Here is a 26184-nt window from a genome sequence, read left to right on the forward strand (position 1 = left end):
GGACCGTAGGGTGGGTTCGCGCCTTGGTTGTCTAGTTACAGCGTCTCTTTTCTGGAAGCTTGTCCTCTCTGGCTTCCAATTGGAGAGGCTTTTGGCTGGGAAGGCTACAGAGAGCTGGGGTCATGGTGGCGTTTTGTTTGTTATTTATTATCTGTGCCACAGCCGACCCGCCAGTTTCTTACCACTCTGGTAGGATTGCCTGATGTAGTAAAAAAAAAAATACACAAATAAAAAGTCACATCAAAGTTTTTAGTAATTTGAATTTCAAATAAACAAATATTTTTTAATATAAATACGTCCCAAATATTGGGGTCTTTACTAAAAAATTATTCGTTGTTTATCTGAAATTCAGATTTAACTGGGCATGTTTCATTCTACCTGGCAACCCTCCACTCTGGAGGAAAAAAACCTGAGGTCTGACCTGAAATATCAACTCGCATTCATACTGGTTCAGCTGGCTATGGTGGTGCTTGGCCAAGAGGCTAATGAATCACTGGAAGTGGTCTGATGGTCATCCACCCCTCACAGTGGGTACACAGGGTTCCCCAGCCGAGCAAATGCCTTCCTGAGCACCATCACCACCATCGTTACCAGCACCCATTTTAAGCCTGTAGAAAGCCTGTTCATCCCTGCAGATTTCGGCTCCTTTCTGATGCCCTACCCAAACTTCTAGAGAGAATTAAATCCTCCCTCTTTTGTATTTTGACAGCATTTTGGCCATATGCTGGTATAGCATTTATCAGGTGATATTGAATTTGTTTGCCTGTTCCCCCTCACACCGCCCTCCACCCCTGCCTTCTTCCTCAACCTGATCCTTGGAGACTTGTGTCTTCTTGGGATCTCACATGGACTTCTTTCTGAAAATTGGCATTTGTATTTGCTTGTTAAATGTCTGCCTTCCCAGCCAGGGAGTAAGCAGAAGCAGGGTCTGTTCCTGGTACTAGACATTGAATAAGTTTTAGCTGTATTAATGAATTTCTTTATTCAATGCCTGCACAATTCCTGACACGTATACCCAATTAAATGTATTGAAAAAGTTTCAAGGGGTGCGCCTTATAAAAATCACAGTGCACTGCTATAATTCAAAGAGCACTTTGGGGCTTCCTTGGTGGCGCAGTGGTTAAGAATCCGCCTGCCAATGCAGGCAACATGGGTTCGAGCCCTGGTCCGGGAAGATCCCACATGCCACAGAGCAGCTAAGCCCATGCGCCACAACTACTGAGCCTGCACCCTAGAGCCCGCGAGCCACAACTACTGAGCCCATGTGCCACAACTACTGAAACCTGAGCGTCTAGAGCCTGTGCTCTGCAACAAGAGAAGCCACCGCAATGAGAAGCCTGCGCACCGCAACGAAGAGTAGCCCCCGCTTGCTGCAACTACAGAAAGCCAGTGTGCAGCAACGAAGACCCAATGCAGCCAAAAATAAATAAATAAATTTAAAATATATATACATATTTTTAAAAAAGAGCACTTTGGCTGTAGAATTCAAAGTGTATTAATGAGTTAACTTTAATGAATAAGGCTCAAGTGGGAATAGATACTCTGCCCTGTGTTAATATTGAAGCATCAGAGAATAAAAGTGATGAAGACTCAAGGATATTTATTCAAGCCTAATAATTTGCAGTTGGTTTCACAGATAACACCAACACTACCAGGTGGTGCAGCATTGCTTTGGTCTCTTCATCTTTGCAATAGGTATTAATAGGTATTATTAATAGGTATTAGTGTATTTCTACACTACTGTGTAGAAATCCTGGAAGGTATTGTATAAGTGAGGGTTAAGCCTTATTTATTGAACTCCTGGCTTGCCACTGCCATAGTTCTGATCACAATACACGTTTGAAATTCTACCATGAATCTTCTAAGATTCTGACGCCAATACTCCTTCAAAAAAATGTATGAGCTATTTTCAAAAGAAAATAAATATTTTCTATCTTTATCATCAAACATTTACTGAGTGCCTAGTCTATAAAAGGCTTTGTGGGGAATACAGGGAATATTAAACATAGTGTGTTTTAAAAGCTTTTCATCTTTTCTAGCTTTTATATACCTTTTACCAATGGTAAAAAGCGATCTACTTTTCTTGAAAGGTTCTTTGTATTTTAAATACTGTAGAATAGGCTGACCTTTATAAATAGATATTAATAAAGGCACCCTGTTGCCGAGTCGCTGTGGTGGATGGGTTGACAAACCTACAGGCTCTTCCAACAAAGTCTATGGTTCCAACAAAGTCTGAAAACATTGAACATTCATCATGTTCGTCTCTGATCTAGGCACTGAACATTAAAAGGCAAATAAATCATGATTCCATACATGGTTCACAATCTCACATGGGTATGAGACTCCATTTTTAGCCAGTTAAACCTTAAGGTCACCATTTAAGGCTATTTTCTAAACATCAAAAGAAAGTTGTAGCAGCAGGATGAAGCTATAAATCTGGGGATAATTCTAATTATAGTGTGCTGCCTAAATGTATGGCATCAGGGTATGCCTTTAGAGAATTTTCTTATAAACCACTAAAGTTAGACTAAAATACTTACATGCAGTGCCTTCTGATTGCACTTAATAGACTCTGAGGGCAATCAGTACCAGTGGTAGTATAAAATGACCTATAAATGGAGAAGGTATAAAATAAAAGTAGATATCACCTTCCCTTGAAATTCAACTCTTTGCAAATTCATAGGTAAATTAGCTCTTGGATAATTTTGGAGTGGGAAGGCAATGAATTTGTATGGAGAACCCACTATCTATATATAAGGCACAAGGCAGGGAAAAACTGGCATGAGCTTTACCAGCAAGGAAACAAGGCAAAGTTAAGGCATATGTAAATATCTATGACAAAAGGTAGGAAGCGATAAATGCCACAAAAGAAATACAAGAAAAATACTGGGAGTTCAGAGGGAAAGAGTATTTCTGGCTGCCAGCATTTAGCTCGTGGAAGTAAAGAGTGCTCATGCAACCGCTGGGAGCAAGATTATTCCAAGGACAACGTGACCAGGGTACAGAGACAGATGCTGACTGTCCAGTGAATGCTGTTGTGCAATTTCACAGCGGGAGAGAAGGGGAAGGGTTCAGCTAGGAGAAGTGTGGTATTTCCAGGGAAGGTTGGAGTAAACTGATAGAGGATCTTACTACGGAAAATGGATTTGATGCTGAGCCAGACTTCCAGCCAAGATGACATTTTCAATTAATATTTTGAGATTCCTCTCTTCTCATTGTGCTTCAAGAAGAAAAACAAGAGACATAAATGAGAAAATTCATGTTATAGCTATGATTAAAAGAAGATGCTAAATATTTCCATGTATCAGAAACAGAACCAAAGTGCAAAATGGTGATCAGAACCAAGCCACATAAGTCCTGTACTCTGCGTGTGGAAGCAGGAAGACACTGACGAGGGTTCAGCTCTTGTGAAACAGTAGAGACTAACAGGTCTCCATGTGTGGCTAGAGACAGGAACCAACCCTGTGGGAGACTGTTACATGGTGGCCTTCAATGAACCATTTTCCTATGTTCACACCCTTGTCTAATCCCTTCCCACATCAACTCTAGGCTTGGCCATGTGACTCGCTTGGCCAATGGGACATCAGTAAATGAGATACAGCAGAAGCTTAATACGTGCTTATGCACTGAGGCATGTCCTGTTGGAAACTCTCCTCTTGAAAGCCAGTGGCTATGCTGTGAAGAAACTCAGGCAAGATACTGAATGATGAAAAGCCACCTGGAGAGAAGCCCTGGAGAATAAGAGTTCCTCTTGGGCATTCCAGTGGCAGATGAGTTCCCATTCACTGGTCACAGAATCAATACTTCACTATTAACTAACTAATTATTTATTAGGCACCCACTACATGCAAGACATTGTTCCCACACTGAGGATTATGAGTAAATTAGACAAAGTCCAGCTCTTGTTGAGCAAATGACCAAATCCATTAAGCTCACAATTTTCACCCAACTCTTTCTTTCCTTAAAAGTCTTAAAATGGATTATTTGCGTCATCTCCTTTATCAAGTATCTCAGGCAGTATTTTAATCTCATCCAACTCTGACCATTATGCCATCCATTCTGTTTCCATCTCCAAAGGGTCTCCCACCACACTGCTGTAGTCACAGATTTATGATCTGTGCTGTCCTATTAATGCATTTTCTGGCCTTGTGGCTTAGGTAATCAGGGACATCATGCATCGCTGGCATTTACTGTGTTTGCTTTAAGCTCTCGGGGCTTTCTCACATATTTTTATTTTGCAACACAATTTTGTGGGTTGAAAAGTTGCAGCTCACGTTCCAAAGCTATTAGTATGACAAATATTCCTGTACAATGACCAGTGAACTCTAATAAGGCAATAGGCCAGTTCCGCCACCTCCACCCTAAGGACCAGCTCCATCCCAGCCGAGACCTAGCCTCAGGGATCCAAGTGCAAGTCTCTTGGTAGTTAGTGATGGTTGGGGAGAAAGCACGGGGACAGGTTTTGGAAGTGGAAAGCCAGATCTCACATAGTTTTGTCCAGAATTCCCTATAACATCTCCATCTAAACGGCAATTAGGAAGCCAGAGCCACTAACCAAAATGTGGTTTGAGTTGGTTTTAGGGCAGATCCAGGAATCCAGTATAAGCCAAGAATTTTGCTCACAGTCATGCTTCTCTTTTGGCGGATAATCCCTTTAATATGTAAAGTACATTGTATTTTTCAAATTGTTTTCATTTATGGAGTGAAATGAACAACTCTGAGATACAGGGAGATGAGATTATCACTCATGCATCTAGCCGGAGAGGAAGCTAAGGCACCGTGAGGTGGCTTGGCCTCATAATGCAATTAAGTGGTAGAGCCTGTCCTTCAACTCAAGTCTTTTCTCCTTGTCTGGGATTCGACCTCTCTTTTTAAGCAGTCAAGATGAGCAAAGTGACTCTAATTGAGCAGTGTCCCTTGGACCGTCTGCTGCCCCAGCTCTCAAGGGAATTTAACCAAATACTATTGAGGAGGAGAGAGTGGTAGGAAGTGAATGAAGGGACAGAGCGAGAAGCTGAATGCTAATACATTTAAGAAACTAAGTTACCTGTGAGCCCTTTCAGAAGCCTGAGAATCAAACAGTACAACTAGAAGAAAGAAGGCCCATTGACAAAAGGGTCATGAAGTGAGGGCAAAAGGGACAGTGACAGGGCAGGAGTGATGGGGCCAATGCCAGTAAATGACGAGGCCATGGTAATGGCTGCACTGTGGGGACTGGGCCCAGGCAAGGTCAAGGTCAGCTGTGTCCCCAGGGTAGGGGCTGAGAGCCAAGGCCAGGAAGGAAGCAGAGGGCCCAGAGCCACAGGCTCTGAGAGAACTTCAGCAAAGGAGGGGAGAACTCGGGAACTGCTTAGGAACCCTGAGAGAGGAAGGGCAGGGATTTGGGACAGGATCCAACCATTCTACCATTCGGCTCCAGGAGAAACAATACAGTGTTTTGCTATGTTTATCGTTCTTTATCTCCGTATTATTGTACTGCTCCACACGGTCTGGCCTGAGAAACTTGGGTTACACAAGTTTGATCGGGACACAGTTCCAATCGTAAAGAGGTCACAGTGTAGTGGGGAGATAACATGAATAACTATTTACAAAAGTGTGCAATAAATGTAATAGATTATGTGTGTATCTATCATCTATCTACCTACCTACCTATCTATGCAAGATGCTTGGGAGAGCATCAATTTTTTTTTTTAACTTTGGGTTTATTTATTTATTTATTTATTTTTGGCTGTGTTGGGTCTTCGTTTCTGTGCGAGGGCTTTCTCTAGTTGCGGCAAGTGGGGGCCACTCTTCATCGCGATGCGCGGGCCTCTCATTATCGCGGCCTCTCTTGTTGCAGAGCACAGGCTCCAGACGCGCAGGCTCAGTAATTGTGGCTCACGGGCCCAGCTGCTCCGTGGCATGTGGGATCCTCCCAGACCAGGGCTCGAACCTGTGTCCCCTGCATCGGCAGGCAGATTCTCAACCGCTGCGCCACCAGGGAAGCCCTAGAGAGCATCAATTTTTAAGTTATTTGCTAAGTAACTTAGTTCTGCTAGAGCTGCTTAATTCCCTCTGTTTTTCCAAACTTTTCAGTAAATCAACACCATCAACAAGTTATTTGTGGGAGTATCTGAGTGAAAAAGCAAAGGAAAAAGGCTTGTGCTCCCTTCCTGGGTAGCTGTGGAAAAGAGAGATGAATCATGTGGCCCTGAGAACTGAGATGTGAATGAGACTGATAGTTGAATAAGTGCAGAAACGTGGAGCTGGAGGTGGCCAGAAGAAATATACACCCGCAAAGATGTCAGGGGCACCAGTGGGCTCTCCTCCATCAAGTCAAGTTCAACTGGGGGTCAAGTCAAGGTAAACTGAATCTCAAAGGAAAGACTGATGTCCAGCTGATTTGGGGGTCACATTTATTTAACCTCGTTTAGAACCTTAAACCTTCTGAGAGCTATTCTTTCGGTTTCCCAAAAGTGGAGTCTAGTTTTATTGTGTTCATGTCTCTCCCACACCTTCCACTTCTGAATTCCTTTCTCTCTGTAAAATATTTTTTTCTTTAGCATAAAATTTAGAGCGGTAGCATATTAAATAACACACGAAATTCTCTGGCTTGAATAATGTGTTTATTTTCTTTAAATACACTTAAATATGAAACAACAGACAGTAGTTTGGTAAACTCAAAACTACAAGCTGGACAGTAATCAGATAATCAGTGCTGATCATACAAATCAAAATCGGCATAAGAAAGAATCGGAATAATTCACAAGAGAGTTGCAATTAGCAAAGGACTCGAAGACTATGCAAATTGCCTCATCTGCTCTGAATAATTAATCACATGGTACCTGTCATTCCATGATGATCAAACCTTTTTCACTCTCCATTCCTTGGTGTGCAGAGCACCTTCAGTTAGAAGACATCTGTCAGAGAGCCAGGGAATCCTCAGCTGGTGTTTAATGGAAGGTCCATCTGGATTCACCATAGTACTATGTAAAACGGATTTTTTTTCTAACACCTGGAACAGTGACAGCAACTTGGCAAAGCAGCATGCTGTTTAAAACGACAGGGATGGGGGACTGGGGATCAAGGCTGAATCAAGGATTTTCTCGATCGTGAAGCCCATGGGAGGCCCTTTTCTCCTTTGGAAAGCGGCAATGCTTTGGACATGCTGGTTTTCCATTTGCACAGGTTCTCATGTGAAAGGGGCATCTGTCCTCACAGCTGTTACAAAAGAAAATAAACATGAGAATTCAGAATCAAGGACTAAATTCCAAGGAAAAACTCTGATCTGATTTGATCACGTTTTCAAAGTAAATTTTCCAGATACATATTTAAAATGTCAATATAAAATCCTGGATGGTTACCCCACATGGTTTCAAAATCTACTAAAGCACAACTGCTAACTTCTAAGCATTCTATTCATCAGTAAAATTCTTGGTATATAAATCCAATGACATCCCCTTCCTCAAAGAAAAAAAGCAAACATGCGTGGATATATATTGAGAGAGAGATTGAGCTAAAGAGTCAGCTGATCTGAAATAATAATTGTTGAAATTTCATCAACTTTAGTTTTTGCTTAAGACCCATAAGCCAACAATAGCAGGCAGGATTTTCTTGATTTCACAATCAATCATCACTCTATATACTTATTCCATAGTTGCCAAACCTCTGTTTTACTATCAAAAAGGGGGCTTGGCACTGAACAATAAAATTGGCTTAATAAGGAATCCCACCAAATCTAAATGGTATTTACATTAAATGTCCATGGGCCAAATTTAGGCGAAAGTGCAAAAGCCATTCACCTGCAGGTGTCTGGGTGAAATATCTTGTGCTTCTGGCAGCAGCTCTCCAGAGTTTCTCTGCACTCAATGCAACTGCAGTTTTCTGGGTGCTGGATGAGATCTCTGGGACACGGCGTTTTACAGACACACTCGCAACGATCTTCATCAAACTTCATGTGTGGACCACAGAGAGCCAGCTCCTGGAGATGAGCGTGATCTAAACGGAAAAAGTGTTGGTCAAAAAATACACCTCACACCTTCCAGGCTATGGGTAGAAACAGTGATGTATTTCCTCACCGCAGATCATAATACTAATATAAAGGATACAGCAGTGACAATGAACTTTGATTCCACAGACATCTGTTGGAAAACATGATCAGCTGAGAGAGGAGGGTCTGAGAGGTTTTTGACACACTTAGCTGACCGATATCTCTTCTAGAAAATATACAAAACAACTGGATAACTACTACTCCGTGTCCAATTCTGATCATCAAGTTGAAATTCATTGCGAAAAACAGAAGAGATAGAAACTTTGGAAGAACTTGACAATGTCACCGTAGCATTCTTGAAAGGCTTGGAGGAAAGTTAAGTGTTGAGTTTCTTCCCCAAACCTGCTTCTCTCCCAGTTTGCCTCACTTAGTGAATGGTGCCATCACTCTTGACTCACCCGCCATGTTGAATCTAATTACCATGTCCACCCAGTTCTGCCTCCCTGAATTTGTTCTTTTTCATCATCACTGCCACTGCCTCAATTCAGTCAGTACCTTGTACTTTTTGTGCAGATGACACTCACTCACTTCACCACCACAAGTTTTACCCTTTCAATCCATTCTCCACAATATCAAATGCAAATCTAATCATGTCACTCTACTGCTTTATTTATTTATTTTTTTAAATGTATTTATTTTTGGCTGCATTGGGTCTTTCGTTGCTGAGTGCGGGCTTTCTCTAGTTGCTGTGAGCGGGGGCTACTCTTTCGTTGTGGTGCGCGGGCTTCTCATTGTGGTGGCTTCTCTTGTTGCGGAGCACGGGCTCTAGGCATGAGGACTCAGTAGTTGTGGCTCGCGGGCTCTAGAGCGCAAGCTCAGTAGTTGTGGCGCACAGGTTTAGCTGCTCTGCGGCATGTGGGATCTTCCCGGACCAGGGATCAAACCCGTGTCCCCTGCATTGGCAGGCGGATTCTTAACCACTGCACCACCAGGGAAGTCCCTGCTCTACTGCTTTAATTACCTTAAAAGGTTCTCTCTTTCCCAATAAAAGTCAATTTCCCCACCAAGACATAAGAGATCCTCCATGAGCTGGACCCTATTAACCTCCCAGACTCATCTTCTGTCTCTCTCTCACGTATCCTATGCTCCTCCATACCAAATTATAGTACTTTCTGTTCTCGTGATATGTCAGGGTCTCTCAACCCCATGCTTCTCGCCTTGTCTTTTTCCCTTTGCTAGTCATCCTTTCCCCCTGATACCTTTCCCAACTTCAAGTTTAGTTAAGTGCCCTTACCCTGTGCATATTTCCATTCTGTCCTTTCTGGTACTGCTTACATTTGTCTGTTTATTTCTATGTTTCCTCTGTTAATGAAAAAATCCTAAAGGTTATAGGGATCAGGTCTCATCGTTCTGGCATAAAATAGGCACTTGATAAACATTTGCTGAGTTTATTTGTTGTAATAAAAGGGTCCTGAAGCAGGCCGACATATGGAGATTCTGAAGAATCCCATCTAGCATTCCAAGACATTGGGTTAAGGCATATGGTCTTGCCAATATCTGGCCATTAATGATATATCAAAATGGCAATCTCATGTCATCCAATCTCATAGTCTTAACTGCTCTGTGATTGATGATCTTTGAGGGCTCATGTGGAATGGGTGTTGAAAGGCTAGATCTGAGGATCCTCCATTCTGAATTGTGTGAAGAGGAAAAAGGTAAGCTTTGTAAGCCATACGCAGATGCCAGATGTCACTTTGGGGCAAGATGAGACTAGATAGAAGCTCCTAAAAGATTTGCAAGGATCACTAGGTGGCAGTAGAGATTCACTTAGAACACTTCAGGCTGTCCCAACTCCATTCTTGGAGCTGTGGTTTAGGGAAACACAGTCTACCAGGTATCTGCTGAACTTCAGCAAGGTAGTTGGCAGTGGCTGACCTCAATCCTTATAGATAAGTTGAAAGTGACAGAGAATGGATGTAGGAGAGCTGAGTGAAGCGGTAACTAGCTAAGGGTGATACCCGGATGTATTGCATATCAATTTCAATCCTAGGGAAGTTGATGATGGGATACCAAGGTGTTAGGTCCTTAGCCTTGTTCCATTTATCATTTTAAATCAATAAACTGATGGAATTTTTCCAGGTAAACTCTTGAATTTGTGGGTATCTTGAGGAATTTAAAATCCAGAATCAGGACTCCCTAATTTTTTTTTTCTTTTTTTGGTATTGTTAGTTTCCTTGTTTGTTTGTCTGTTTGTTTTTTAAAACAGTTTAGAGCAATGGCCTGAATCTAACAAGATGAAATTAAATTGGACTTGGATTCACTAACTCACATATGCTCATCCAGGGAAGAGAAGTTATTGTAGAAAAGGCAGCTGGCTTAATAGCCACATGTGTGGGAAGAAAAAGTAATTAGTGAACAGTAAGCTCAATATATGTCATCAGTTTGATGAAGCCACTGGAGAAGTGACCATGACCTTGGCCCACATTAACTGAGTTGCAGGAGATGAAAATGAGAAGTGACCAGAAGTGATCCAGGCTACCCCATGCCTCTCACTTCCATCATTGCCACAACTTCCCAAAAGGCCCCCTTCCTCCTTGCCTGCCCCAGGCCAACCCATCCTCTTGTACACTGTCACTCGGTTGATTTTGTTAAAATTCTAACTGGTGCTGTGACTGTCCACTTAAACCAGTTGAGTGGTTTCCTTTTGCGTTTAGCATCACATCCAAGCTCTGGGACACACTTTACAAGGGTCCCCTGTGAACTGCTCCGGCTTCCTCTCTCACATCTACCCAGCCCCCTCCTGTAACGTCCCCACCATGCTGACCGTCTTCCAGCAGCCTGACGCGCTGCGGTCTTTCACTTCCAGCCCTGAGCACTCATTTTTCCCTGGCTCGGAGCACTCCTCTCTTTCTCCACCACTCTTCCCGCCCTCAACACACGTGGGCACCGGCTAAGTCCCTCCCCAGGAATTACCTGCAGCAGAAAGAAGCTGCCTCACCCAAGGTTATATCCCCTCTCTGAGGCAGCCCATATCCAGTGACAAGTCCATAGGACCCAGCCCCTTTGCCTCAATCTGAGGCATCGCCCCACGGGCTGTCCCAGTTTCAGCTCCCCACAGGCTTGGCTAACGCCTCTCAGCAACTGCAACACAGTTCAACTTCTCCCTCTGCCCAGTCCTGCCCCCGACCCCTCACCTTTGAAAGCAGTCCTGCATGTAAACCTCCAAAGTACAAATCTCTCTCCCAGGAGCTGCGTACCAGGGAAAGCTTGATTAGAACAGCCTTTAAGTTCTATGTATACAGCTTTCCACGATAACTTTCTTTTTTAAAAAATTTTTATTGGAGAATAGTTGATTTACAACGTTGTGTTAGTTTCAGGTGTACAGCAAAGTGAATCAGTTACACATATACCTGTATCTACTCTTTTTTAGATTCTTTTTCCATATAGGTCATTACAGAGTACTGAGTAGAGTTCCCTGTGCTATAGAGTAGGTCCTTATTAGTTATCTATTTTATATATAGTAGTGTGTATATGCCAATCCCAATCTCCCAATTTATCCCTCCTCCCCCTTCCCCCTTGGTAACCATAAGTTTGTTTTCTACATCTGTGACTCTATTTCTGTTCTGTAAATAAGTTCATTCGTACCATTTTTTGGATTCCACACAATAACTTTCTAACACAGTTTAAAAATGGGTCACATAGAGAAAGAATTAGATTGGTTTTACATGGTTCTATAGGGTAAAGCTGAACTAACAAGTTGAAGCTCTAGAGCTGGGCTGTCCAACATGCTGGCTACGGGCCAGAATGAGCATGAAATGGCAAGTGTGAATTGAGATGTGCTCTAAGTGCAAAATACACACTGGATTTCAAAGACTTAGCACAAAGAACGAAGGGTATATCCTTGATAAATTTTATATTGCTTGCATGTTGAAATGAGAGTATTTTTATATTTTAGATTAAGTAAAACATTAAAATTAATTTCATCTGTTTCTTTTAACCTTTTTAAGGTGAGTACTATAAAATGTAAGTTGCATATGTGACTCTCACTGTAATTCCATTGGACAGCACTCTTCTAGACAGAGAGAGAGACAGATTCAGGTTCAATATAGTTTATCAGCAACAAGAGTGTGCCCGGTGTAACTGGGATGTATTTTCTAGCAGAGGATGGCTGAAGACTTGGTGGGAAGGATGTACATGACATTCAAGATTGGCATGGGCATTTACAGAGTTACTGTATGACCCAGCAATCCCACTCCTGGGCATATATCCAGAAAAGACAAAAACTCTAATTTGAAAAGGTACATGCACCCCAATGTTAGCACTACTTACAATAGCCAAGACATGGAAGCAACCTAAATGTCCATCAACAGAGGAGTGGATAAAGAAGATGTGGTACATATATACAATGGAATACTATTCAGTCATAAAAGAGAAAGAAAGAATGCCATTTACAGCAACATGGATGGACCCAGAGATTATCATACTCAGTGAAGTAAGTCAGAGAAAGACAAATATCATATGATATCACTTATATGTGGAATCTAAAAAAATGATACAAATGAACTTATTTACAAAACAGAAATAGACTCACAGACATAGAAAACAAACTTACGGTTACCAAAAGGAAAGGGGGGAGAGGATAAATTAGGAGTTTGGGATTAACATATACACACTACTATATATAAAATAGATAACCAACAAGGACTTACTGTATAGCACAGGGAACTATATTCAATAACTTATAATGGAAAATAATCTGAAAAGAATATATATATAAAACTGAATCACTTTGCTCTACACCTGAAACACTGTAAGTCAACTAGACTTCAATTTTAAAAAAAGATCTGCATGGGCATTTAAACTACATGAACTTTAAGATTCCCTCAAACCCTGCGTTGAGCTTTCATGAAAACACTTGGAAGCTGAGAGACAGAAGCATAGGGAATAGCTTGTTATTTACAGTTTCTAGGACAGATTCCTTAGAGCTTAATCCTTACTAATCTTGCTTGTAGATCATAGTTGGAAACAAGCAAGGTTCAAATTGCATGATTCCTTGCGATCTTTACAGTGGAATCACGTCAAGTTCTCTCAGAAGTCAATAAAAAGTGGATTCACTTTCGGCCAGATGTTCATAATCAAAAATCAGAGCATTGTGAGTTATGTGCAGTGACGAGAGCCTAGCTCAGCTGGTTCCCAACTCCCCTGAGCCCAATAGCCGTGTTTTGCTTTTACTTTGCCCTCGTTTCAGAAGAAGTCTTCTCTTATTCCCCATTTTTTTCAAATTATTGGCATGTTTTCACATGACACAGTTGAAAGAAACCAACACGTCCAAAATGACCTTACGTTCCTGTAGGACTTTTATATAAATAACTTAGTAAAATGTGGTTGACTCGTGTTTCATGCTGAAGTGGCTTTCATTAAAGGTTATCATTCCCTTTCAAATTCAATGTTTTGGGATGCTCTAATCATTTGGGTCTTTAAGATGAAAAAGCAGAATGATGCATTGGTAGACTTACTGTATAATTACAGCACAGAGGTCTCTGGACTCTCACTGCTTCTATCACTCTTACCTGTGTGTCTAGAAAGTTACTAGACATTTTGGTGTGTCCATTTTGTAATTGTAAAAAAAAAAGGGATACTAATCATACATTATAGGATTATTGGGAGGATTAAATGAGTTGATACATATAAAAGGCTTACAAGATCGCTTGGTCAATAAATACTAGTTGCTATTGTTGTTATTATTATTATTACTATTATCATTTCACCACTGCTATGATTACCTTCCATTCCGGCGAGTGGATTCTCCTCCTGTAAAACACATTTACATTTGTTGCTGTCCCAGAGCATGTCAATAGGACAGAGTTTCTTGGAATGGGAACAGCTAGGAGGAGAAAACAATAAATCAGATTTTAAAGCTTTCAAGGGTAATCATATTTTTGGAACATTTTTTTAAAAATGTTGAATACATTTCCGAGTGGAGAATAGTGAAGATTTTTAAGGAGCTTAATTCATATTTATGAACAGCATGTTATTAGATAGTAATTCTGTAATTACAAATATTCTCTGTGGAAACGTTTGGAAACCAAACTGTAATTTTGGAAAGGTATAATCTTTTTAAGAGGATTGGTGTTAAAAACTATGTAAATTAGCTGTCAACAGAGCTTATTTACCCCAAGTGAATAGTGTTCTAACATCGCTCCTAAGCATTATCGTCTGTAAAACGGAGATAAGAACATTGGCCAGGACAGCAGGAAAATCTTGAGGATAAATGTTCCTTTATTATGAGCTTTCTTTTCTACTTGGCACTCACACAGTGCGTTTACTCCTTTACTTTTGCAAGATCTAAGTATCCAACTTAATTACTTTATATTTTTATTCAATAGTTGTGATTTGCCCTTTGTTTCTCTGTAGTAAATTCTTTTTCCCCAAATCAATGATTCTTACCTTTGATTTCAGAACACCTGAGGGTGTCATAATTTGTCTCATAAAGAATCACAAAATACTCACAAGAAAATGTCTAGTCAAATTAAATTTAAGTCATTTTTCATTTAAAATAATATTTCCCATTTGGTCAACTTAAGAGGAAGGCTTAAAAAATCGCCAGAATCAGATGCACATGGTTGTGCCACTCCCCAGTGACTCCAGGAGCCTTCTTTCCCCCTCCTAACTTCGGGACTTAAATATGTAAACAGCCTGAAATGGGTTTTATCTAATGCTTGTTCTGGAATGAGGGAACAGATGCCAAATTTGAGTCTGGAGTAGAGTTTTACACCTGCATCAGACTATGCATATTAAGAACAAACGTGCCCACAGCTTGACATGCTGAGTTCATAACCACTGAACTTTCTGATCCTACTGCAATATACATGTAACACCTCATAAAAAATATACTTGCCAAACAGTTATTACCCGTAGATCTGGGTTAGAACCTAAAAGACAAAGAGCTTGAAGAGAGAGCGATGACTCTGTAATTAATGAACTATTCTCCACACACAGCTTTAGCCAAGGCAAGAACAAGCATAAGGAAGTATAAGAAATGCTTACCGATCTTCTTCTGGGATCTGGATGGATCTTCTAATAATCGAGTACGGATGGCGGGGAGCTGTTGGCAAGCACTTACAACCTGTATGGTTGGCAACTTTAACAGGCACTAATTCAGGTACTGATGTCAAAGGTACTGATATCTCAAAGAGCTAGAGCAGAGAAAGAGAACTATAATACATATTTTAAAAAATAAGAATGATTTCTACAGTCTGCATTTTTGCCTTTGTCCCTTACGGTAACGACTTTAGCAAAGTCGTCCATTAAGAATAGAGCTAATATGCAAACTATTATATATAGGATGGATAAACACCAAGGTCTTACTGTATAGCACAGGAAACTATATTCAATGACCTGTAATAAACCATAATGGAAAAGAATATGAAGAAGAATATATATGTGTATAACTGAGTCACTTTGCTGTACAACCGAAATTAACACAACATTGTAAATCAGCTATACTTCAATAAAATTTAAAAAAAAAAACAGAACTAATAAGGCTAAGGGCTGGCATGATGGAAAGAATTCTGGGCTGGGTGTCAGAAGACCAGGGCCTTAACCAACTTTATCAAGTATTTAAGTTTTGTCAAATCTCTTAAAATTTTGGTGTCCCTAGAATGCTTGTAAAATGGTGACCTTGTAAAATGGTAACCTTGTAAAATGTTCCCTGCTCCTCCTGCTTTAAGTCTGACTGTGAATTGTAAGGATTAAATGAAATTATAGCTATGAAGTTTCCTTGCAACCATGGTGAACAGATTATTGTTCAAAACGATTTACTTATCTCTTCCCATGCCATCTCCATTGGAGGAATATAGTTTTCTGTTCCTTGACTTTGGACTTGGCCATGTGACTTGCTTTGGTTGACAGGACATTAGCAGACATGACACAAGCACAGACTTGAACTGTGCGTGCATGCATTTGCTCCAGCCATGTGAAGAGCATGATGTGGCAGGCTTGCTGGTCTAAGGGATACGAGACACAGGGACCAGACCTGGACTCAACCTGCAGCTTGCCACCAAGCCCAACTGAGCCCACTCTAAACTAAATGAATCTCAGATATATGAATGAGAAAAAGCCATCGTTGCTTGAAGCCACTAAGTTTTAGCGTGTTTATTATGCAGCATTATATAGTAACAACTGACTGATACAAGACCATCATGCCCAAACAATGATAGGTAACATGAATATTATCATTCTACGTTTCTATATGCTAGCCCCTGTTGTAAGCACTTTTATATTAATTCATTTACCCTTATAACAACATTATAGGGAGGGTTTTTTAAATTACCCCCCTCCAACTCTACAGGTGAAGAAACAGATGTACAGAGAGGTTCTATAACTTGCCTAAGGCCATATAACTATTGATTGGAAGAGTGGGGATTTGAACCCAGGCAGTCTACTCTAGAGCTAGAGGGGATACTCTTAAGAATATGCCTTATTACTTTTTGGAATGAAATTGCTGTGACCAGAAGAAGCAAGATGGGATCTCCGCAAGTAAAATTTACTTGCTGAGAATATCAGTTACTTTGTTTCTAGAGAGGCTCTCTGATGTATGGATGCGTTTCAACTCGATTTTAATGCTCTGTCCATTCAATCAGCATTCCGTGTAGTCCTTACTACATAGAGTCTTCATTTATTCACTTAGTTTCTAAGATGTATTTCACTGAACAGTCCATAACTTTGGGATGAGAGGTAGTTTTTCTTTTTAAAAAAACCACTATTACAATGTTCAAATATGCATATTTGGAAAGAAAAACTGCTGTACATTTACACTTAAGCACATTCTTTAAAACTACTCATTTGTTGAGGACAGCAGGCAAAATAAAGTACTCAATTATCTATTATTAAGTGGAAGCAATCCATTAAAGTTGTGTTTAGCCTGACCTTTTCATACGTAATGGCACTTCCATGAGTCTAAGTAAGAGGGTGTTTTTAGAGTGTTTATTTTGCATGAACTCCATCTTCTTGCGAAATTTTTCAGCTATACTCTAGGGCATAACACGGTCATGAACTAAAGCCTCTTACGTTATGCAAGCTATTTCCACTGACAGTTGATGCTTAGCCATACTTATGTCATTTTTTTCCCTGATTGTCAAACAGCAGAGGTCAGAATTTTTACAAGTTCCAAGATTCTCTAAAAGAATTTAGAAAAAGAAACTCTTCAGTTTAAGGGATATTTTAAGTAGGGGGGAAAAATTAAGGATAAGTTAACCTAGTACCAAACAAATCAGGATTCCATTCTTTCCATCCAATTAAGATAATTACCTAACATGGGTATATTCAGTGCATAGGTAATTTTATTGTGCTACCTCTTTTCACAATCATGAGGCTAGACGGTAGAGGCAAATGTGACAATTCAATGAATATACCAATATGCGTGAGGAATTTGCGACACAGAACCAAAAGGAATGTAGTTTGACTTACAGCTTTTTAATGTTTTGCTAAGTTTGTTATTACTGCTCTACTATGCCACGTCTATTACATTTCACAACACTATGGTAGCGACAGAAACAAAAACTTATCTACTGAGCAAGGGGAATTTTATAAGATGGAGAGGGAAGAATTATTTCTTTCATGGGGACTGGAGGATTATTTTCAAAGGTCTTTTGTGCTAGATATTTTCCATTTGCGCCTCCGGAGACGCCATCCTCTTTCCTTCCTTCCCCACTGGGCTGTATCCCAGGATGCTGACCTCCATGGAATGGATCTACAGGCCCCCTTGCCCCCCACCCCCTTGCCGGGCTAAGGGTTGGCAGTGGCCGCCCCTCCTCCAGCCAGTCCTGCAGCCCGCGTCTCCATTTCCTCTCGGTTCCCATAACCGCTCCATCCTCTTGCCTCTTCAGTCTAAGGGTGGGAAAAGCTCCCCCTTTCTGCCAGCTCTGGGTACTTCACCAGCCCTTTCTCCTTCCCCCACCCTTCACTGAACTCTTCTCAGTCACGCCATGTGAACAACACGGAACCTAATGAATACACAAGTCAGTGTGTATATCTTTGTTCCTTTAAACGTCTGTTCTAGCAACTTCCATATGATTTTCTGATCCTTGACATTATAGCATCAGAGAGACAGCAACTGACAAGGGTTCAGGCTTTGGAGTCACCTGGATTTGAATCCCAGCTCTGCCATAAGCTACCTCTCTGAGCCTCCATTTCCTCATCTATAAAGGAAGATGATAAGCTACCCATTTAGCTTATCTCAGGGTTAAATGAGATGACACACATAAAGCGTTGAGACAGCGCTTGGCAATCGGCTGAGCTGTAGCCGTCGACACTATCGGCGTCAGGGCTCCGGAGAGGGCTGATGTCCTCATACCTGTTTGGAAACGTACGAGGTGCTGCTGTTGACACACACGAGGCTCTCTTCGTTGCAGCAGCCGCCACACCGGAACACGTTCACGCAGGGGGGCTTGAAGAACGTGTCAGTGCTTCTCCCCAGCTCGCTGGCCACCTCCACGCACGTCTCTCGAGGGCTGCACTGCGTCCTTTGCCATTCCTCATCTATAACTGCGGAGAGGCAGCTCGTTGGGCCGGCAGAACAAAGGGCCCTGACATGCCCACGTGTGCCAGGGTTACACTCAACACCGTCATTCTCACACGTGCAGCGCTTGGTGATTTCACTAGATGGGTATTTGGGGTCAGTCCTTTAACCAAGGATTGCGTGCAGAAAATTTACAACCAAAATCTGCGTTCCTTCCCATTTATACGATCCCTTCGTAGACTCTAATTCTACTCTCCGTTGGTGCTGAACACCATGTTCTGGATATAACTACATCGGGTACATCTGGAGAAGCCTGCTAATAAGGAAGTAAACGGATGCACATAAAGCAATGACATGTAAGCATTATTTATTAAGCAATTTACAGGACACAGCTGGGTAGCATTGCTTCTCCGTGAAGCCAGGTGTGGGTAGGTTTTAGCACCATTAACAAATACGTTTCGGGAATTCCCTGGCGGTCCAGTGGTTAGGACTCCATGCTTTCACTGCCGAGGGTGCGGGTTCAATCCCTGGTCGGGGAACTTAAGATCCCACAAGCCGTGCAGTGCAGCCAAAAAAATAAAAAATAAAATTAAAGAAAAAAGAAGTATCTTTCTATTGGTTGCTTAACTAACTATATACGGCAAACACATGAATGAAAAGTTAAGTGAAACTAATCTTTCCTCAAGTCAGAGTGTTCTCATTTGCAAATGCCCGATACTGATGTTTCTATCAAATGATGAAATAAGCTGGTTCTTTTTTTTTTTAAATAAAATTATTTATTGATTTATTTTTGGCTGCGTTGGGTCTTCATTGCTGCGCGTGGGCTTTCTCTAGTTGCGGTGAGCGGGGGCTACTCTTCGTTGCGGTGCGTGGGCCTTTCACCACGTTGGCCTCTCTTGTTGCAGAGCTCAGGCTCTAGGCGCACGGGCTTCAGTAGTTGTGGCACGTGGGCTCAGTAGTTGTGGCTCATGGGGTCTAGAGCGCAGGCTCAGTAGTTGTGGCGCACAGGCTTAGCTGCTCCGCGGCCCGCGGGATCCTCCCGGACCAGGGCTCGAACCCGTGTCCCCTGCATTGGCAGGCGGACTCCTAACCACTGCACCACCAGGGAAGCCCAAGCTGGTTCATTTTGATGAAAGGAGCAATATTCTGGCCTTTCTAGCTAATTTGTGGGAAACAAGAAAAAGAAACAAGCCTCGGGGAATCAAAAAAGATTACATACATTCTTGTAAAACATACTCGCCTTTCTCTCAAAGTTTATTTTTTTTTAATTAGATTTTGATGCTTTGATACTTAATGTTGCATAGCCTTTCTATGGACGTTTTTGGGAAATGATTCAATTTTATGATAAAGACAATATTTAAAGACTTTCTTTTAGTTTGCCATGGAATTGTAGAGTTGATTATACACTGGGGTGGAGGGGAGTGGTGAAAACCCTTAGTGGTTGGCAGCTTCTAATCTGACCCTCCATCACGCCCACCTCCTGGTGTTCACACCCTGTGTAATCCCCTCCTCTGCGTGTGGGCTGGACCTAGTGACCCGAATGTTATGAAGAGAATACAGCAAGCGTGATGGGATGGCACTGCCACGATTAGGTTAACAAAGACTGATTTCCATCTTGCTAGCAATCACCATCTCTCGCTGGCACTCTTTTGCCTTCTCAGCTTGCAGGCTTGGATGAAGCCAGCCATCACGTTGGAAAGGCCCACATGGCAGGGGACTGAGGGTGGCCTCTACCTAACCGCCAGTGTGGAGCTGGGACCCTCAGTCCAACAGCCTGTCTGGAACTGAATCCTGCCAACAACCTCTGAGTGAACTTGGAGGCACATCCAGCCCCAACTGAACCTTGAGATGCTGCCTGTGACCCAAGTTTGACACCGTGACTGCAGCCTCCGGAGAGACCCTGAAGGAGAGATACCAATTGAGGCTATGTCTGCAATTCTGACCCACCGAAACTGTGCGATAAAAAAATGTTGTCTGAAGCAGCTAAGTTTTGGGGTAATGTGTTACAGTGATAGATAAACTCTTCTCCATTTTTACCCCATCTTCAAAAATTTGTAATTGGTCTCTGCCCAGATTCTGAATTCCTGTATATGTGAACATGTTTCTACCAGAAGGGATAGAGAGAACTTCTATCTGGAGGATACAGATAAAATATTATTGTTGCAGATCTGACGCTAGTCTCTAAATTATTCTCTTAAAACATCTTTTCCACAGCCTTTTTCCTTTTCCGCCCATTAATCTCAGATTTCCTCATATGTTGCTTTCTTCAATCACTGAAAACACAAAATACGTTTGGCTGCCTGAAAAGCACTGCATATACTACACAATTTACCTAAACTCTGTTTTTTCATCATAAAATCTTCGAGTCCAAGAAACCGTTTAAAATGTCTGATTATGAATATTTATATACAGGGTCTGAAGGTTGTAAACATGAGAGATAAATTACCCCATTAGGTACTATTTAATTCACTATTATTAATCATAAATCCTTGAAAAATCAAGTAATCAAGTTATACAAACATTCCTTGTTTAAAATGCTATTTAAATGTTGCTTTCCATTTTCTTTTTTATAAAACTAAGTTTTCAAAGTCAGAGCATTGTGTGTAACTATGACCAATGACACTGAGCAAAGGCTTCATACCTCTACTTTCATTACTACTGCCCAGCAGGACTGCTCTTCCTCGGGGAATTACCCTGAAATCCATGAGGGAGAGTTATAACAAATTATAACAAATTATAATTGGGATACCACACCGATTTGATTATTTGCTGCTTCTAACTTACTAAGTAACTTTAGATGATCCCGCCCCTCCCATGTAACAAGAGACATTTCAGAGTTGGCAAATTCCATATTATTTATGTTTTTAAAAAATATTTTTGAAAAATTTTTATGGTTTCCTCCTTAGAAAATGTCAATTTCGACATGAATGCCTTTTTAAAATCACCTCCTCTTGGTTTTATGGTAACGCTTCTCTATCTCCATCTTCACAGAGCATCTCCAGGCTTGCCTCAGGCCTTCAAACAGGTAATCTGGTTAAGGCCCTGAATCTCCAGATGAGGTCTGATCCCTTTACTTTCATGAAGTCCTTGCTAATTCACCACACAGAAACAACTAGAGCTTCAGACCTCTGGCTAAATTGGGTTCTAGGCCATGGTTCCAACCATCTCAACTCATTTAGACACAGTCATACAGATGCGCACCAAGCGTCCTCTTCACTCCCGGGCTCTGGCGCTACTAAGGTATTGATCCCACCTACGCACAGCCTTCCCCGCAGCCAACAATATCGTCCTTTTACAAACGGAAGAAAATAAAGATAACTCTACAGAGAAAGAAAAGAATAATTTTGGCTGAGCAGTCAATTTAAATTATGTAATAGCTACAATCTGATACCAGGTAATCATATGTTAATCAAATCTAAAATGCTAAATCATCAATGCCACGGTGGTTTCTTGTGCTGTTTTGACACATCATCAAAAAAGTTAAATGCCTAATTGGAGGCCGCACAACTGTATTTGGCAAGCATGTCATTCATTATAGGACAGTACATACAGACAATAGTTTACTTATAAAGATCCTCCAAACCTTACTAGGGAAGAGTCATTCTCTTTATTTCAAATCATGTTATTTTCTAGCCCAGCGTCTGGATTCTTTTGCCTAGAGACTTTCCCCCTCAATTATTCTCCTAGTAATACCAATATGCATTATTCCAACTCAGCTTCTAAATTCTACTTTTCATTTTCACTTTAAAAAAAAAAATCACGGGGCTTCCCTGGTGGCGCAGTGGTTCAGAGTCTGCCTGCCAATGCAGGGGACACGGGTTCGAGCCCTGGTCTGGGAAGATCCCACATGCCGCGGAGTGGCTGGGCCCGTGAGCCACAACTACTGAGCCTGCGCGTCTGGAGCCTGTGCTCCGCAACAAGAGAGGCCGCGATAGTGAGAGGCCCGCGCACCGCGATGAAGAGTGGCCCCCGCTCGCCGCAACTAGAGAAAGCCCTCACACAGAAACGAAGACCCAACATAGTAATCAATCAATCAATAAATCTTTAAAAAAAAAAAAATCAAATCACAGGGGCTTCCCTGGTGGCGCAGTGGTTGAGAATCTGCCTGCCAATGCAGGGCACACGGGTTCGAGCCCTGGTCCGGGAGGATCCTACATGCCGCGGAGCAACTGGGCCCGTGAGCCACAATTACTGAGCCTGCGCGTCTGGAGCCTGTGCTCCTCAGCAAGAGAGGCCGCGACAGTGAGAGGCCCGCGCACCGCGGTGAAGAGTGGCCCCCGCTCGCCGGAACTAGAGAAAGCCCTCGCACAGAAACGAAGACCCAACACAGCCAAAATAAATAAATAAAATTAATTTTTAAAAAAATCACAGAATTTTGAAGACATGAAAAAGCTATACCTAATCTATTGGTTTTTATCCATGTATGTATGGCCGTAGAATGCTCCTTATTAATGAATACCCAGGTTGTTTTATTTTTTAAGTAAACTAAATTATTTTTTTTCTATTAAGAACAGGCTTTCTGGGTTTCTTTTGCCCTCACATCTCTGAGTTAAATATATTTCCATATTGGGAAGTGTTACTTGGTGTTGAATTTTGATCTCAAAATCATATTGGGTATATTTCTCTGTGGAGTAAACACAGGAAACCAGGACTCTCCACTAACACTGAAGCTATGAAATCAAAGACCCCCTTGTTTTTTCTCCCAGACACGTGCCCGCCCTACTCAAACTTTTCGAAGAAGTTGGCGCATTTGTTACTATCTGATAAAGAGTAAGAATTGGCCTCCGCATGCACACACCTACCTTTTAGCGTCTCAATGTCATAGAAAGTGGCCGCAAACCTGGTGGACCGATGGGATGCTGAGCGAGAGTCCGCGCTGGTGAGACTTTTGAGCTTCAGTCGGCATCTCCACAGCTTCCAGTCCTCGAAGTGGGTGATCTGCAGTAGTTCCTCCAAACCCGAAGCCGCCCTAATCTGCTGCTCAGATTGTTCTAACATTGACCGGGATGCCCGCTTAAAGCGAAACAAAACAAACAGAAAAACTGGCTTACAGGCAACTTACTCAAGTTCTAGTTTGTCTTGATAATATTCATTGCTAACACTTACAAGTGTAAGTAGAGCTAAAAAGAAATTAGATTATTCAAATGGACACCAGTACCTAGGAAAAATGACATCTAGTAGTTCTGATTCACATTCTGTTCATTTATGATTGATGGAACGACTTATTCCCCCTGGGTTCTCAGAACACTTAAAGACAGTATCGTAGTGGGTTGAATGGTGGACATTTAAATGACATGTCCACGTCCTAGCCCCCAGAAGCTGCAAATATGACTTTTTTTTGGAAAAGGATCTTTGTAGATGTAATGAAGTTAAGGATCCTGACATGAGGTCATCCTGGATTATCTGGGTGGACCTTAAATACAAAGATAAGCATCCTTATAAAAGACAGACGAGGGAAGACACAGACACAGAGGAGAAGGATTTGTGAAGCCGGAGGCAGAGACTTAAGTAACGCAGCCACAAGCCAGGGGTCGTCTGAAGCCACCAGAAGCTGGAAGACTCAAGGAATGATTCTTTCCGAGAGCCGATGGAGGGAGGATGGCCCTGCTGACACCTTGATTTTGCAACTGGATTCCAGAACTGCGAGAGAATAAATTTCTGTTGTCTTCGCCATCAAGTCTGTGGTAATTCAGTATGGCAGCCACAGGAAACTAATATAGATTTTAAAATCACACTATTTTGTGCAGGAGCCAATGACAATTGTTTTCATCTGTTATTTGAGACACTGACCCACAAAGTCTTGGCGACCCTGCCTACAGTCACACAAGAAGGAAAGATTTTAAGAACCTGATAATCTGAATTTGCTGACTTCTAACCCTCTGAACTTTTTTTTCCTTTTTAAACCTGTTTACTATTCCAAAGACATGATTATTTTTTCTGAAAAAATACACTTCTAGAGCTTATGTTGAAAATTTCCTTTCCACACAGTTGCATGAACTGTATTGACTGATACAACCCATGGATTTATGAGGAAAAAAAAGACTTGGCTGATAAAAGATTCTCAGTATGCAGTCGAATTGTTCAAAATTAGGGACTTGGTTATATAAATAATGATATATGCATACAATGAATACTATGTGATCGTCAAAATCAATGATGTAGATGTATACTGGGACAGAAGGAATTGAGTCCTCCCTGGAATGTGCTGGAGACATAATAAGGTAGTCTGTCTATGGTTAGGGACGTGGATTTTCTCCTGCTGAGCCTGTGGTTACTGAGTTTATGTTCTGCTGTGTGGTTTGCATATGCATGCTGAGGACGTGTTTTTTAGAGCTGGGGTGAGGGAGGCGAGGGAGGGAAGAAACAGTGTGGCTGCAGGATGGTGCTGAGACAGGAAGGTGGAGCGAGAGGTGAATGTCAGCTACCTGACAGGGGGAGGGGCAGTGGGGGAAAACGGAGATGAGCAAATGGCACTTCCATCTGGACACTGGGTGGTGTGATGTATATCCTCCTCCACTGCCCCTCAAAAACTTTAGTTAAAATCTGTATCATTTAGCAGTGTTTTGGGAGTGGGATTTTTTTTTTCTTTTTTTAAAATTTTTATTGGAGTATAGTTGCTTTACAATGTTGTGTTAGTTTCTGCTGTACAGCAAAGTGAATCAGGTATACGTATACATATATCCCCTCTTTTTTGGATTTCCTTCCTATTTAGGTCACCACAGAGCACTGAGTAGAGTTCCCTGTGCTATACAGTAGGTTCTCATGAGTCATCTATTTTATACATAGTAGTGTATGTATGTCAATCCCAATCTCCCAATTCATCCCAACCCCCTTTCTCCCCTTGGTGTCCATACGCTTGTTCTCTACGTCTGTGTCTCTATTTCTGCTTTGCAAATAAGTTCATCTATATCATTTTTCTAGATTCCACATATATTGTTAATATACAATACTTGTTTTTCTCTTTCTGACTTACTTCACTCTGTATGACAGTCTCCAGGTCCATCCACATCTCTGCAAATGGCACAATTTTGTTCCTTTTTATGGCTGAGTAATATTCCATTGTATACATGTACATCTTCTTTATCCATTCCTCTGTTGGGGATTTTTTTTTTTAAGCTATGATGATGGATACCAAGAGTTGTCCAAAAGTGGGTGTTCAAAAGAGCAAGTGTGGTCCCAGTCATGTATGATACAGTTATGATATCTCTTTAAAAATTATGTGTGTGTAATGTACATTATATATACATATATATAATTAACTATGGTTAATCATAGTATCAAATTAAATATATATGTAATATCTGGAGGAATATACATGAAAATATAAACAATGGTTAATTTTCTAGATCAACGGTTGTCAAACTACAGCCCCCTGGCATAATTTAGTCTGCTGCCTGCCTGTCTTTATAAATAAAGTTTTAATGGAACACAGCCATGTCCATTTACTTACATATTGTCTACAGCTGCTTTTATTCTAGAATGGGAGAGTTGAGAAGTTGCAATAGAGACCTTCATAGCAGTTTCAATCTGAGGCCACCTGTCCTTTTTTTTTAACAATTCCTTAATGTTCTCAGTTATTGTATTTTTCATTATTCCAAGTATTATATTGTCTCTATTCTCTTCTTTGAAACATTTATCAGACATGTATTGGAGCCTTTTAATGATCTTACATGTGCTTTCATATTTATCTATTTTT

General features: G+C 41.3%; 1 protein-coding gene across 2 annotated transcripts in view; it reads right to left on the reverse strand.

Moving 5' to 3' along the window:
* Positions 1–6583: 6583 nt before the first annotated feature.
* Positions 6584–26184, reverse strand: part of VEGFD (vascular endothelial growth factor D) — a 36420-nt gene continuing 16819 nt past the window's right edge. For both annotated transcript variants that reach the window (XM_082375828.1, XM_082375829.1), the window contains exons 2-7: positions 23291–23501; positions 18324–18514; positions 15017–15165; positions 13753–13853; positions 7782–7977; positions 6584–7200 (exon numbers count right to left, since the gene is read on the reverse strand). In XM_082375828.1, the coding sequence (XP_082231954.1) occupies positions 7074–7200; positions 7782–7977; positions 13753–13853; positions 15017–15165; positions 18324–18514; positions 23291–23501 (975 nt within the window). In that variant the 3' untranslated portion in view covers positions 6584–7073. The remainder of the gene's footprint in view (positions 7201–7781; positions 7978–13752; positions 13854–15016; positions 15166–18323; positions 18515–23290; positions 23502–26184) is intronic.

Source organism: Balaenoptera borealis (assembly GCF_965194805.1).
Source record: "Balaenoptera borealis genome assembly, chromosome: X".
NCBI lineage: Eukaryota > Metazoa > Chordata > Mammalia > Artiodactyla > Balaenopteridae > Balaenoptera > Balaenoptera borealis.